The sequence below is a fragment of the Canis lupus genome, chromosome 23, assembly GCF_048164855.1.
Source record: "Canis lupus baileyi chromosome 23, mCanLup2.hap1, whole genome shotgun sequence".
In the NCBI taxonomy this organism is placed as follows: Eukaryota; Metazoa; Chordata; class Mammalia; order Carnivora; family Canidae; genus Canis; species Canis lupus.
The window spans coordinates 2,243,718-2,259,877 of record NC_132860.1 but is presented as its reverse complement, the minus strand read 5'-3'; the positions used below and the strand labels follow the sequence as shown (position 1 = coordinate 2,259,877).

The 16,160-nt window shown below is 45.6% G+C and overlaps 2 protein-coding genes across 11 annotated transcripts in view; one reads left to right on the top strand and one right to left on the bottom strand.

Annotated features, from left to right (window-relative positions):
* The window catches only part of KIF18A (kinesin family member 18A), a 78,744-nt gene extending 69,092 nt beyond the window's left edge, over positions 1-9,652 (bottom strand). Inside the window, exon 1 of one of the 2 annotated variants that reach the window (XM_072793717.1) lies at positions 9,502-9,652. The gene's annotated coding sequence lies outside the window, so the exon portion shown is untranslated. Of the gene's footprint in view, positions 1-8,166; positions 8,262-9,501 lie in introns of those variants that run through there. The other variant, XM_072793718.1, reaches the window with a different exon arrangement.
* Positions 9,653-11,608: 1,956 nt separating this feature from the next.
* The window catches only part of METTL15 (methyltransferase 15, mitochondrial 12S rRNA N4-cytidine), a 314,558-nt gene continuing 310,006 nt past the window's right edge, over positions 11,609-16,160 (top strand). For 4 of the 9 annotated variants that reach the window (XR_012015421.1, XR_012015422.1, XR_012015424.1 and 1 more), the window contains exons 1-2: positions 12,622-13,028; positions 15,114-15,400. Coding sequence is in view for 6 of the 9 variants with exons in the window: in XM_072793724.1 (XP_072649825.1) it covers positions 12,902-13,028; positions 15,114-15,400 (414 nt within the window). In the remaining 3 variants the exon portion in view is untranslated. Of the gene's footprint in view, positions 11,631-11,916; positions 12,017-12,610; positions 13,029-13,134; positions 13,333-15,113; positions 15,401-16,160 lie in introns of those variants that run through there. The other 5 variants (XM_072793723.1, XM_072793721.1, XM_072793720.1 and 2 more) reach the window with 5 other exon arrangements.

The following is a 16,160-nucleotide window of genomic DNA, read 5'->3' as shown; positions in this document are numbered from 1 at the left end:
TGTCTCCCTTTCTGATATTTCCCACTCATTTTTTTCTCCTTTCCCCTTTATTCCCTGTCACTATTTTTTATATTCCCCAAATGAATGAGACCATATAATGTTTGTCCTTCTCCGATTGACTTATTTCACTCAGCATAATACCCTCCAGTTCCACCCACGTGGAAGCAAATGGTGGGTATTTGTCATTTCTAATGGCTGAGGAATATTCCATTGTATACATAAACCACATCTTCTTTATCCATCATCTGTCGATGGACACCGAGGCTCCTTCCACAGTTTGGCTATTGTGGACATTGCTGCTAGAAACATCGGGGTGCAGGTGTCCCGGCCTTTCACTGCATCTGAATCTTTGGGTAAATCCCCAGCAGTGCAATTGCTGGGTCGTAGGGCAGGTCTATTTTTAACTCTTTGAGGAACCTCCACACAGTTTTCCAGAGTGGCTGCACCAGTTCACATTCCCACCAACAGTGCAGGAGGGTTCCCTCAGACTATAACTTTTATTTTAAACTTTATATCACTGATTGATGTATCCTAGACTTACCATTATTACAGAGCAGATTAAGATCTCTGGTTACACCACGGTGTATATGTCATCTTCATCATCTTCATACATGGACTAACTAATAGATGCATCTTTGGAAGTACTTTTAACCCTACGGATTTATGAGCTACAGGAAGAGATGAGCCTAGATGTATCAGTTCTACTGTCATGAGGCTTGCAGCCAGGATCACTTTTACTACAAATAGTTCATAAGCCAAGGTTCTTCCTTTGTTACCTTGATGATTCTGAGAGATCTTTTGCTGTCCGCTACCATAACCCAAACTAACATAGTTTTGAAGCCCTTGTGAAAATCAAAGCTAGGTTTTTGGATAGCCTTGCTGTGCTGTATATGGTTTCACTGCAGAGAGGGAGTCTAAGTGGAAATCCAGGGTCTGACTCCTGTCTTATACTTCAGGTGAAGAGATCTACCAGGGTTGGGTGTGTGTGTGTGTATGTATGTGTGAGATTTAATTTTTTGTCGTGATATAATCTGATAATTCTCACTGCTGTGTAAGTAACATACTGTAAGGAATAGGGACTAATCAGAATAGTGAAGTAGCACATATAGGAGATAACGCTGTCATTCAGAATGAGGTGGCAGTCTGCTTCTGCAAGCACTCTGAAGGTAAAGATAATAGATTTTCTTGATAGATGTGGAGTCTGAGAAAAAGACAGGATTCAAGAATAACTCCAAAGTTCTTGGCCTGAGTGTTGGAATATCTAGACTTCTTACGTTTGAGAATTTTAATAGGCATCCAGGTGGGGGCATGTCAAGGCAGCTGGAACCCAAGTTAAAAAAGTAAACTCTGTCATCAATGCTGTTTGAAGCTTTTAAAAGTTTTTACAGCTTTAAAGGGCATTAAAATTTGGGGGAATATTTAAATCAAGGAGAATAGGTTGATCAATTGTATTAAATACTACTAACAGGTAAAGTACATGCTAAGAAGTAACCATGGGATTTAGTAAGACAGAAGCCAACAAGAAGAACAGTTTTAGGGGAAAGGTGGTACAAAAACCCGAATGAGACTCAGTGAATACAGGAAATACTACTGCAAAAGTAGCAAAGAAATGGTGTAGTGGAGAGGGAGAAGGGGTTAAAAAAGAATACTTTGTTTTTTTAAATGGGATAAATAACAACGATAAAGCTATGTCATAAAACCATACACTTTTGGGGTACCTGGGTAGCTCAGTTGGTTAAATGGCTGCCTTTGGTTCAGGTCACGATCTCAGGGTCTTGGGATGGAGTCCTGTACATCAGCTCCCAGCTCAGCGGGGAGTCTGCTTTTCCCTGTCCCTCTGTCCACCCCCAAAGCTGTGCTCACTGCTCAAGCTCTCTTTCTCTCAAACAAATAATTTTTTTTTTTTTTTTAAAGCACCATACACTTTTGAAAAGAATTCAAATAAGGCCAAAGTACTCTAAAAGCAGAAGACACCGGACACAGCCCACACACCCCCTTTGGGGCTCGGTCCTTCCCCAAAAATAGAATGCTGAAGAGGGAAGGATGGTCATTTGGATTCTAATAGTCAGGTTCCAGATGAATTACTACTCTGCTCTTTCTTCATCCTTGAGCTTCTGTTTAACCAAGTCCCACAAAGCACCTATACCTCATTTCTATGACCTTGGACAAGTGACCTAACTTCACTGAGTGTAGGTTTCTCATCTGTATAAAAGAAGCACCTCAAAGCACTGCTGTGAAGGCTACAAGAGATGACAAGTATTAAATGTAGTAAGGCATTCAATAACTGTCAGTCCTCCTATCTACCCCATTCCTGTTTCTTCTCGACAAAGACACTGTTTCATCTTTTTAGTGTTTCCTCATGGGCTCATGATGGCACTTTGGGTATGACAATTCTTCCTTGTTTGGAGTTGTTATATATATTAGAAGATGTTTAGCATTTCTGACCTCTATTATAGGCTAGTAGCAATCCACATTCTTGGTGATACCAAAAACTGATCTCCATACACATTTCTAAAAGTGCTTAGGAATACTGAATGCTTAGACTTTAACTGATACACTTTTCACCCCTAATCACAGATAAAATACACACAAATGAAAGTTAATTAAGCATAAGAAGACATCAGGTGATTATTTTGAAATAGACCTTAGAATCTCAAGTCGGATGGGATCTCTTGTTAATTAATTAATTAATCAACTCAATATGTTAACTATTAGATTAGAGCCAGATACTTTAGGTTAAAATCCCAGGCCTACTACTTACTGGCTGTCACAGTTAGCAAGTTACTTAAACTCCCAGTGGCTGAGTTTCCTCATCTATAAAGTGGGACTAATAATAATATCAACTCACAGAGCTGTTGTAAGGAACTTAGAACAATGCCTGGCACACAGTATACACTACGAGTGTTTGTCACTATTGTTATTATTATTATATACAGTGCAGTGAGGCTACAGGTATTAATAAAATAATGACACAATTACGTAAAGGTATAACTAACAAGTGCTGTTAGGTAATGGTTAATAGTGCTACATAAGGCTATTTATTACGGGGGACTCATATAGTCAGAAGAAGTGGCAGGAGTGGAGAGCTGAAGGATGGATAGTTACTAACCAGGTTAAAAAAAATTTCAGGAAGGAAAACTAATTATACTATTGTACTAATTATATCATAAATATTGACTGCCTTCTAGGAGTTAGGCATTTTTCTGAATCCCATGATAAAGGGCAGGAGTGTATGTGGGGTCTCCTATTCTGGATGGGGCAGTTGAGAAAAGCTTGTCTAGTTGAGGGACTTTTTACAGAAACTGAAGTGTAGGAGTGTGGCTCTCTGGGGCAAGAGTATTTTTAGGCAACAAGTTCAAAGGCCTATAGTAGGAAACAGACATAACTGGCTGCATGGTCAATTTGCTTCAAGATTTCTTTTAGCTGTTTAGTTTTAGCTAATTTTTACAATTTCGTTTATAGCATCTAAAGAGATGCTCAATTTACCTTCGCTCAGTCCTTTTTAAAAATTTTTAAAAAATTACTTTTCTACACTCAATGTGGGGCTTGAACTCACAATCCTGAGATCAAGAGTAGCATGCTCCATTCACTGAGCCAGCCAGGCATCCCAAGCTGTCTGAGTCCTGATGCAGCTGGATAGAATAAAAGGGAAGGGAGAAGGCTGCATTAAGAAGATAGAACTAGATAAGAGTGGGGCCAGATGCAGAAGATTGTGAACACAAGGCCATTAAGTTTAGATTTGATTTTGAAGTTTATTGGGAATTGCTGAAGGTATTTTAGAAGATCTTACTCAAGTAAGACTTCAAGGAGAAATATTGACAATTACCTAAAGGAATTTAAGAAGTATAATCGCAAATACAACTTTGCTTTACAACTTGTTACAGATTTTTACGGAAGACATCGATTAATTTTTAAAGTATCATACAGGTCTCTGTTTTCAAAATACGTGAATGAATATAATTTTCTTAATAAAAATGCTTAGGGTCAATAGAATCACCAAAAAGTAAAAAATTAGTCTATGTTCAAATACACCGATGTCTTTAGGGATCAATGAAGTTTTCCTTACGTTAACACACAATGTCAATTTTCTTTCCTAACATGGCCAAATAAGAGATGGACATCTACTTGATCCTGAATAAGGCACACAGAAAGCAAATTCTTTGACTATGTTTACTAAGAAGCAGCAGGTGTTAAAACCTAATTCCCTAAAAGCTTAAATATTGTTATCTGCATAATAACGTGTTGCTTCAAAAAGTCTTTTTGGGGCACCTAGCTAGCTCAGTGGGTAGAGCACACAACTTTTTTGATTTCAGGGTTTCAAGTTTGAGGACCAAATTGGGTGTAGAGATTACTTAAAAATAAAACCTTAAAAAAAATTCTGCGCAGGTGACTGTTCAGAAGATAGTACCACAGCCTCTGATCAATTTTGCCATATCTATTCCTAATTGTATTTGTTGAATAGAATCAAGAGTAAGCTGGTAGGATGACATTGAAGGAAACAAAACATTAAAAACTGGTTCCAACACCATTGTTCATTATAATAGATATCTGTCTAGTCTAGAGAAAGTAGAATATAAAAAAGAATAATGAAGGAGCTAATGCAGGGGCTTTAGTTGCTAATCTATAAAGTGATAGGATTGGACTCTGTGATATCTAAGGTCTGTTTCTAGCTCTAGTAGTTTATGATGTTTCCATGTGATTGGAAAAGGGTCTAAGAAAGTGACAGGAAATAACAGCTAATGGGACTGTATGTTTTTACCATTATATCCCTAATCTCTTGTAGTGAGTCTGGTAAATAGCAAGTTCTCAAATATTTAATTAGAGTAAATTAATAAATTATAAAAAGCAGACACAGAATCCAAGGAAGCAATTCACCCATTTAGAGTAGAGGCAAACATATTTCTCTGAAAGAATCTGCGTATTACAGTAGAGTACAACGACTGGCAATAATTGGTGGTCACAATGAGGACTCCGAGGCATCAAAAAAAGGAAATGTGCCTGGCTTCTCATTTACAAAATGAAGAAAATGGGAAGATCATGCTGATAATAATCAGCAAGGGTGGTTAAAACACCATGTCACTTAACAAGGGTAACATTCGATTTTCTGGTATATTCACTTACATAGAAAAGCTCATTCATTCCTCTGTTATATTTAATGAAGAGCTGTTAAAACATAATTCTCTTCAGTAAGTGTAAGAGGATATAAACCAAGCTAAAGAGGCAAATTCTAAACTTATAATGTAAACAGCTACTGTTCACCCAAGATAAAATATAAGCTAATTAAGTCAAAGATTCACCCCCAATTATATGCAAGTACAATAATAAATCTTATTTAATCCATTGATTGCATATACTGCTGCCTTCTTCCAGAGCAATCAGATCATGTTATGTATCTCCTGTCATTCCCCAGCTCCAACCTCTGCAATGACTTCCCAGCATAATAAAATGCAAATTTCCTAGCATGTTGAGTAGGTTCTCCATCTGGCCCCGTCTACCTCTCCAACCTCTTCTTCAACTGTTCTCCTCCTTTTTGATTCTGCTTCAGTCACGCTGTTCTTAAAACATTCAGTCTTGTTCTAACCTCATGGCCTTGTGCGTTCTCTCCTTTGCCTGGAAGGCACTACCTTCAGATATTTGCAAATATTATTAATCTCTCAGTTCATTATTCAGGTCTCTGTTCAAATACCACTTCAGAGAGGGTTTCTCTAAAGATTCCATACAAAATAGTGTCACCTCGCCCTTTCCTCTTCATTCCCTTGCCAGCTTTTTCTTCTTAGCATCTAGACTAACTGGAAAGTATATATTATTTGGTTAGATATCTATTACTTATTTCCCCTCTAGAATATAAGCACTATGAAAGTATGAGCTACATCTGTACCCCAGAACCTTGAACAGGGCTGGTTGACTATTTAGGACTCAATACATAGTTATTCAATAAATGAATGAATTAATGCAGATTTCAAGATATATGTGCAAAACTAGTGCAGAACAGCAGACTTTGCATACAAGCATTTGTATTTTTTAAAAGTCATATATTGTACATGCACGGGCTCTTTTAAGAAAAGAACACAAGAAATTCTTAACATCAGTTGCCCCATGGTGGAGAAATATGAAGGTCTGGGTGACAGGCAGGCTTACTTTCTACCATGTATTCTTTTGTATCATTTGGATTTTAAACAAGACTAGTTATTTTTATTTCAAAAACAAAATAAAAAGTATTAAAATTAACTGCAGGCACAATCTTTCATTTAATAACTTTGTTTTTATGAAATACTTTCTATTGATCACTTAGTATACAAACAGAAATTGCTAAGCAATTTACATACTTCTCAATCCTCATAATAATCCTATGATATAGGTATTACAATCATTTCTATTCTATAGAGGGAAAACTGTAATGGAGATTAAGCTAATTGGCTACAGTCACACTAATGGATGCAAAAGACATGGGATTTGAACTCAGACTAAGTGGGTGTAAATCTGAAGTATTTAAGTAACCACTCTTTTGATTGTAAATATATAATCTCCAGAAATTTTCTCATGAAAGTTGTAAATATATATTTGCGTATTCTTGATAGACACCTCAGTGGAGGAGCACCTGAATGGATGTTGAAATAAAACAGTTTGATTTCTCTATGCTTGTGGGATATCAAATGATTTCTCTATGCTTATGGGATATCAAATATTATCAGCAAAGATGCTATTAATTGAGAACTTTTATTTATTTTTTTTATTTTTTAAAAGATTTACTTATTCATGAAAGACGCAGAGAGAGAAGCAGGCTCCCCGTGGGGAGCTTGTTGTGGGGTTTGATCCCAGGACCCTGGGGTCACGACCTGAGCTCAAGGCCGGCTCTCAACCACTGAGCCACCCAGGCGTCCCGAGAACTTTTAAATTAGGTCAATAAAAATGATAAGTACTAATTATGAACAACACTATCATTTGAGCATGCTCTGTATGTTAGACATTACGGTAAACATTTAACATTCATCATCTCATTCAATCCTTAGAATAATCACGTGTGGCATTCTATAACAGTATCCGTTTCACAAAAACAGAAAGTTAGGGGTAAATAATTTTTTCCAAATTGCTACTAAGTGAGGAGCCTGAATGGAGACTCAGGTCTCAACAGCAAGCCCATGTTCCTAACAGCAATGCTCTGCTGTAATAAGAACAGAGTATTTTCAAACAAAGGAACAGAAGTGCTGATTGTGGAGTCAGTCATACAGTTCTTAACCACTTCTTAAACTCAAATCTGAATTAGACTAAGTTCAACAAACATTTTCAGGAACAGGAACTATCCTCCACACTATCATTTATGATTTATACAGCCTCCACCCAATTTATACCTCTCTTCGGAATTGGCTTTAGTGGCCGAGCCGGTGCGCTTCCCTAAGTTCAAAACATCAGGGGAGAAAGAAAATTTCAAGTGGCATGAAGGGCGGCACTGACATCTGGGCTATTTTTTTCCCTCCTGGATTTCACAGCGTTGACAGCATAAAAGTGATTTTATGGCGCACCTTAACCGATTCAGGGGATCGCTGCACTTTGACAAGATGCACTTTTATAATGAAAAATTCATGTACTTGCAAATACTTGCTCAGGGACAGAAGGGGTGAGCTGCTGGCATGAAAGGCAGCTCCCCTTTGTTTACGGAAGCAGACAATTCTTACAAAGTAATGGAAACTGAGTAACGAGCACTATCTAGTCTTTGGTTCTTATATTCCCGGGCGCCAGAGCCCATAACCACTCCCCAAACTCCAAGGGAGGGCCTGGAAGTAGCCCCCGGACGGCTCACAGACCACAGCCTCAACTGCAGGCCTACGACAGGCATCACCCACTCCCGGGAGCCAGCCAGCTTGCACGGCGGCAGTCGGCCTGGATTTCTCCGTGCTGCGCGCCCCCGAGCCCCTCAAGGGGCCCTGCACACTCCAGGGCGGCGGGCGCGGGGCACCCTCGGGCACCCCTGGGCGCGCTGTCAGCTGTGGCCGGGGCGTAGAGGCGGTTCCCGCCCACCCTGGCCGGGCCAGCAGCACACCCTGGGGCCAAGACGCCCTAGCTGACAGTCACACCCGGGCCGCGCCGCCTGGGACCGAGCCGGGCGCCCAGTGGCCCCTGGCGGGGGCAGGGCAGTTGGGTGCCAGGATGCCCTGCATCATCGCTCACCTCTCGGAACTGAAGGCGGGAGCAGTCAGGGCCCCCGGCCAGGCCCTCGGAGGACGACCTGCCCCTTCCCCCCCCGCCCCCCCGGGCCCTACCCCCGCCCAGGACCCTACCCCCCACCCAGGTCTTACCCGCCCCCGCCCGGGGCCCTAGCCCCTTCCCAAGGCCCTACCCCCAACCAGGAACCTACCCCACCAGGGCCCTAACACCACCAGGACCCTAACTACCCCCCTCCCCCGCCCCGGGCCCTAATACCCCCCTGTCCCTAACCCCACCCAGGACCCTACTTCCCCTCACGGCCCTAACCCCACCCAGCACCCTGACCCCCACCCAGGACCCTAACCCCAATCAGGACCCTAAATCCCCCCCTCCCCGGCCCTAACCCCACCCAACACCCTACCCCCCCCGACGGCCCTAACCCCCCCAGGTCCCTAACCCCCCCCAGGATCCTAACCCCCACCCAGGTCCCTAACTCCGCTCAGAGCCTAAATTCCCCCAGGATCCTAACCCCCCCCTCTAACCCCTCCCCAGAACCCTAAACACCCCCCTCTCTAACCCCGCCCAGCACTCTAACCCCCCCCTCTAACCCCGCCCAGGACCCTAACCCCCCGCCCCCGCTCTCTAACCCCTCCCCAGGACCCTAACCCCCCCAACCCCTTCCCAGGACCCTAACCCCCCCCCCCGCTCTCTAACCCCTCCCCAGGACCCTAACCACCCCCCCCGCTCTCTAACCCCTCCCCAGGACCCTAACCCCCCCTCTCTAACCCCGCCCAGGACCCTAACCCCCCCCCTCCCCGCTAACCCCGCCCAGGACCCTAACCCCCCCCCCGCTCTCTAACCCCTCCCCAGGACCCTAACCCCCCCCCCGCTCTCTAACCCCTCCCCAGGACCCAACCCCCCCCCCCCGCTCTCTAACCCCTTCCCAGGACCCTAAACCCCCCCACCCCCCCCCGCTCTCTAACCCCTCCCCAGGACCCAACCCCCCCCGCCCCCGCTCTCTAACCCCTCCCCAGGACCCTAACCCCCCCCTCTAACCCCGCCCAGGACCCTAACCCCCACCTCCCCGCTCTCTAACCCCGCCCAGGACCCTAACCCCCCCGCCCCCGCCCCCGCCCCCGCTCTCTAACCCCGCCCAGGGCCCTAGCCCCGCCCCCCGGGGCCCTTCCGCCTCCCAGGCCCTAACCGCCCCCGCCCCCCGCGCCTCCCGCGTCGGTCCACAAGCCCGGCCCGTCGTGCGCTCCGCTCCTCGGGCTGCCGCCGACCTGCGGCTTCCAGCGACCCGGGCAGCACACGAGGCGTCCGCGGCGGCAGGCTCCTGGTCGCGCGCGTCTCCCTCACCTCGGGCCCGCAGGGGCGACGGCGACTCTCCTCCCCGACGTCCGCCGCTCCGCGCTTCAAACTCAGCCACAAGATTCAAACCCAAGCCAGCCTTCCCAGCGCCCCGTCTCATTGGCCGCCGGCCCCGTGACGCCATCACGTCGGACGTTGCCGCGGCGCGCGGCCGCTGGGCGCCGGGACTCCGGGCCGCGCCGCTCCGCGGAGGGGGCGTGGCCGCGCGTCGCCGGGGCAACGCGCGCGCTGTTTCCGGAGGCGCCGACCCAGGTGGGCGGGGCTAGCCGCGGCGGCAGGTGGGCGGAGCCAGCCGGGGCTGCAGGCGGGCTCGGGGCGCGGGGCGCGGGGCGCGGGGCGCGGGGGCTGGCTCGTGCGGTCCGCGGGCGGGAGGGGTGGAGCCTGCTGCGGCTGGACGCCTGGATTTCCCTTTTCTTCCCGGAGGAGTGAGGCCTCCAAGGCTCGGGTCCGGTGCTCCGGAGGGCGCGGGCACCTGGGCCTCTTGGCCGCTGTCACTCGGATGCACTGGGCGCCATCCGCCGCGATTAACTGAAAAGTCTAGAGCTTTGGGTTTGAGGCCCCAGCGCTACCAGGCCTACTCCATTTATTGCTGATTGTGAAACTACTCGGCGTTTGTTTGTTTGTTTTTTTTTTTTTAAATGTTTCTTTCTAATGATTTTACGAAATAAACTCATTTAAATTTATTGGCCTACTTCATTATTGGATGCAGTGTTGTTTTTTTTTTTTGAATCTTAGATTACAGATATAATTTGAGAACGTACACTTTAATAAGAAAAAAAGGGAAATATGTGTGCTAAGTTCTCTTTATGGGTTGGGGTGATTTTAATCGTACGATCTGAAGGCCGCTGTCATTCTTTATATTGACATTGTATCCATGCTGCAATTACTGATTGTAGACTTTAGGGACATAGTGTAAGTAAAAATCCCTGCCCTCTGGGGGTTTATATTCTTACATGGAGCTTATCACCCTAATAAAGAGGATGGCACAACACTTGCACAGTATTGTAACTCACATAATATATGAAAGCCTCATTTCATATATTTCATAATATATGAAATGTCCCATAATATGGACATTTATTTCCTACTGAAGAAGATCAGAAACACTGTGTGTTGTATATGATGCGTGTTACACGGCTGTTCCTGAACTCTGGATAGAGCCCCAATGAAGCTACTAATTCCGGCTAATTGTACTTTTTTAAAATTTGGCTGCATGTATCTTAGCTAATGCAATAGTTACTTGTGTGGTGCTGGTGCTGGGTTTGGTAATAAAACTGAAAACTTTTTTTTTTTTAATTTTTAAAATTTATTTATTTATTTATTTTTTAGCCTTTTTATTTTCATTTCAAATACGCACCCAATAGAATTTATTATTTATTTATTTATTTTTTAGCCTTTTTGTTTTCATTTCAAATACGCACCCAATAGAATTTATTTATTTATTTTTTAGCCTTTTTATTTTCATTTCAAATACGCACCCAATAGAATTTATTTATTTATTTATTTTTTAGCCTTTTTATTTTCATTTCAAATACGCACCCAATAGAATTTATTTATTTATTTATTTATTTATTTATTTATTTATTTATTTATTTATTTTTTAGCCTTTTTATTTTCATTTCAAATACGCACCCAATAGAACTTTACCATTGACGTCCCAGGCATTTCGTTAACTTTACATCGGTCATCTCATTCAATTCCCAGAACGGTCCATGAGATGCGGGCATAATTTATTTCACTGAAGAAAAAGAAAAAAAAAAAAAAAAACAACTGAGGTTTTTCAGAAAATCCCTAAAGGAAATTCCTTATTGTTAGTGGTGCAAACCGGCCAATTCAGAATTGAGGCCTTTGTCTCGGAAATACTTCGTAGATTTCGTGATACTAAGATGCTGTCTTCATGTATTCTGAAAATATGTGTTGTTGAACCAAGCAAGGTGTCAAGGTTGCACCGGTTACTGGTGTCTGCGGAGGACTTTCCCGCCAGCCCCGTCGGGGCCCGCTACCGGGTCTCCGCACACCTGGCGGGGATGCTGGCCGCGCGTCCGGCGCTGGAGTCCGTCTCCACTGGCCGCTGGGCACCTGGCCCCCGAGGCCCCCATGGCCGCCCGGCCCTGCAGGTGGGCACACGGGCGTCCCCGCGCCGCGGTCAAGGCCGCCGCTGAGCCCCGCAGGACGTCAGGAGCCCCGAGTGTGGGGCGCCGGTGTGTCGGGGGGGAGAGCCAAGGCCAGCGCAGCCCGCGGCGCTGGAGCAGGCCGCCTGCACGCCGTCCGCCCGCACAGGTGCCGCGGCAGCGGGGCTGCTGGCCCGGGGAGGGGGCGCGGCGCCCCGGGCGCCCCGGCTGCGGGCTCGGCCGCGCAGCGGAACCAAAGGCCGGCGCTCGCGCGGGGCCGCGGCGGACCCGCCCCCCGGTGCGGTCCGTCCGCGCGCGGGTCCCCCAGGCCCGGCCTCGACGTGCGGCCGCGGGCCCCAGCTCCCGCCCCGCCAGCCCGCTCCGCGCCGCAGGTGAGGGGGCCCGGCCCCGCCGCAGCCCCGCCCGCGGCCCGCCGCCGCCCGCCGGAGCCCGCCGGAGCCCGCCGCGCCCTCGGGGCCTCGGGGAGGCGGAGGACCGCCCGCCGGCAGGCCCCGCCCCCACCCCGGCGCCCGCCCCCGCCGCCGCCGCCGCCGCCGCCGCGCGCTGTCCTCGAGGGCGGGAGCGGGGAGCCCGGCTTGGCGCAGGCCCCGGGTCACAGCCGCTGTCCCTCCGTGGGCGCCCGGCCCCGGCCCTCCGTGCGCCCGCGCGGCCCCGCGGGGGGAGGGGGGAGGGGGAGCGCCGGGCGGCCCAGCGGGCGGCGGGGAGCAGGGGGGGGAGGGGAGGGGAGGGGAGCAGGGGGGAGGGGCTTCCGGGCGTCCCGCGGCCCCTGCGGAGCCGCTCGTGGGAGCGCCCCTACCCTTCCCCCGCCCCGGGCCCGCACCTGGGAGCCCCCCTCCCCTCCCCCCCATCCCCGGCACGCACGTGGGAGCGCCCCTCCCCCTCCCGCACCTGGGAGCACCCCCTACCCCCTACCACTCCCGCCTCCAGCTGACTGAGCCTGGGCCTGTCCGGGATCCGTGACCGCGTGGGGCCCGGCCGCAGCTCTCCGCCTCCCCTAGTTGGCGAGCTCCCCAGCCAACGGCCCGCGAGAGGCTGCGAGCGCGCGGCACGTGGACCCAGGGTCGCGGCCACCCTGCTGGGCCTCGAACCCGGAACCCGCTGGAGCAAATAGAGAAGTTGAATGCGGAAGGAAAGACTTAAATGCAACAGCTTTTTTTTTTTTTTTTTTTTTTTTGATCTGTTCTACTTGATTTCCCCTATGCAGTTCTGATTCCTGTATAGGGGGATCCCTCTCTCCCCGGTGCACAGGTCCATACATGCAGATACCTCTCGTGTATTTGAGGATCTGTACACCTCGGGACGTGCAGTGCGGATTGCGTGGCTATTCCCGAGTCGGCTCTGCAGGCCTGTGTAGGGCCTGCCCCTCCGTTACACTATTTCCAGGCAAGAGGATGTTGGCTCTTTGCGGAAAAAGAATGTAATTCGTGAGCTGCTGCGAATATGCAGTCAACGTGGTTAAAGTTCCGTTGGGTGACTTGGGTGCACTCAGCAGAGCAGCGGCCTTGTTGGCGGCACAGAGGCTCAGATGCCAGGCTCTGCGGACAGAAGGCCCGCCTTACAGATCTACCCTCCGACGCCCCAGGGATGTGCCCTGTCGGCCAATCACTTCTGTTTTCCTCATCTGAATATAGAAATAACCACACTACCTACCTCTGACAGTGGTGGTTAGGACTGAAGGAGTTGAGAGGTATTTAGTAAGTGCCTGGGAAAGCTTAGCTTTTATTTTGAAAAATGTCAGAAAACACAGTCAGAGGGTAGTTGGGTTTACTTTGTGTAAGCTTTCTGAAAAACGCAGGGCATAATTAAAAATTTGGCTAATTTGTCACTGATGAACATCTAATACGTTACTTCAAAACACTTATTTCCAGGCTTTTTTTTTTTTTTTTTTTCTATATTTTTCCTGTGTCACATTTGTTACATAGTTCTGTGGACTATGTCTTAGATAAAGTTGGCCTATCCTTAAGGCAACGTCTTGTTGATATTAAATTTATAAAATATGAATATTCCTTTTCTAGTCATTACATGTGATCAGCTTTTCAACATTATTTTTCATTTCTATTGCAAAAGGAAAGGAAGGCATATTTAAGCAGGATGTTTATGTTTCTTTTTCTTGGTAAGGGAGATATTTATGTTTCTTGAAGGATTTTGAGAGTGGTTTTTGGTAGGGTCAGTCAGGCAGGTGAAATTTCCTAAAGTAAATTTTTGTTTGTTTGTTTGTTTGTTTTAAATTCATAAGAGAGAGGCAGAGACACAGGCAGAGGGAGAAGCAGGCTCCATGCAGGGAGCCCGACGATCCCCAGGACGCCAGGGTCATACCTTGAGCCAAAGGCGGATGCTCAACCTCTGAGCCACCCAGGCGTCCCCTAAATTAAGTTTCAATAAATATATGAATTCTATAGAATCTGGAGTTCATCCATCCATCCATTCATTCATTTTTCTTCCCCAGAAAACACTTCTCAAACACCTAGTGTGTATCTGCTTTTGTGTATATAAAGGTGTGGGTCTTATTCTTAAATAACTCATCATAACTTAGAAGGAAAGAAGCAGAGTGTTAAGTTGGTATATACTGCCGTAGTATTAAAAACGTGGCTTACAACCTAATGTATAAAAAGCATAATGTTTCCAAAAGGGTTTCTGTTAATGTATTTCATGAATACTTTTTCCTCTGCACCTGAAAGAGTTCCAGATTGCAGAATAAAAAGGAACAAGTGTGAGAAAGTTAAGGAATGTATTAATTATTTGCTTGTTTTTTGGGGAGCAGAGGACAGACAAAATAGCATGCCAAAGTATGTTCAGTTGAGTATTTATAAAGTTATAATTTAAATTGAAACATGCTTCACTAATGGAAGCCATGGTGAGATAATCTTGTCAGAGAATATCCATAACAAGTCTGCAAGATTTTCACAAGCTGATTTTTACCTTCATTTGTTTATGGATAAACATGCATATCTTTTTCCAAGGACAATTTTTCAAATAAAGTTAGACTGAAGATGAAGACTTAGCAATATGAGAAAAACAAATAGAAGAGCTCAAAATAAAAGACCACCTGCATCTGAAATAGGATAATATGCATAATCCGTGCAATCATTAGCCTTTTTAAAATTTAAATTCAATTAGTTAACCTATAGTGTATTGTTAATTTCAGAGGTGGAGTTCAGTGATTTCTCCGTTGTCTATGACACCCAGTGCTCATTATATGACATACCGTCCTTAATGCCCATCACCCAGTGACAGTATCCCCCACCTCCCTCCAGATAGCTTTTCAAATAAATAGTTCTAATGCACTGAATCTATTCTTTAAAGTTAGAAATGTATTTCAGAAAAATGATGACCCAATAATCAATTTTTACAGCCCTGATCATTAAAACGTCGATATCTTAGAGCTTAACAGGCCATATGTAAAAGTTATATAAAATTATGTATTTTAAAAATCCAACAATCATGATATTTTTATTTTTTTTTCCCCAGATTTGTTGACCTACAGAATGCTTCGATACCCGTATTTTTGTAGACTCTATAAAGAATTCCTTTCATGCTGGTGGGAATCTGGCATATTTAATTCAGGTGTCTGGCCAAAAAGAATACATGATACAGCACAAAGGTATAATGAGTGTGAAGCCCGGGAGCAAACAGATCAAACTGGAACTCAAGAGATGCACAGACCTCAGGATAGAGATAACGAAGCTGTGACTAAGTTACATATCCCAGTCATGGTGGATGAAGTTGTTCGTTGTTTGGCACCACAGAAAGGCCAGGTAAGTTGGTTAGTTTTTTTATTTTTTAACACTTTAAAATTGAGATGTTCACTTATCCTAATATTCACAATTTTAAAGTGTACAATTCACTGGTTTTTAATATATTCACAAGGTTTTACAATCATCACTATCTAACTCAGGAGCATTTCATAGGGATTCCTGTGTCTCTTAGTGTTCACTCTGCATTGACCCCCTTCCCCTTGCCCTGACAACTACGAGTCTGAGTCTTTTTTGTCTATATGGAGCTGCCTAATCTGGACATTTCTTATGAATACATTCATGTTATATGTGGCCTTTTGCACTCACTCATTATTTAGCATGTTTTAAAGATTCATGAGAGTTGTAGCATTTGTCTGTAATTCATTTTTTTTTTCTGAACCATTGCTTTTATGGATAATACACATGCTTTTTATTCATTCATCAATTGATGGCATTTGTGTTTCTGTTTTTTGGCTACTGTGAAGAATGCTATTATGAATATTCACGTGCACCTTTTTGTGTGGACATATATTTTCACTTCTCTTGGATATATACCTAGGAGTGGAATTGCTGGGTCATATGGTAACTATGCTTAACTTTTTGAAGATCTGTCATACTGTTTTCCAGAGTTGAATAGTTTTGTCAAGTAGCAGTTTTAAAAGAAAAAGAACGTGACATTGGCTGAGCAGTTTGGGTATGAAAACTGAGTTCCAGCATAGATCCTTGAGAATTTTGATATCTTTTCAAGAACAACTAGAGACTGAAGTTAAGGATCTGAATT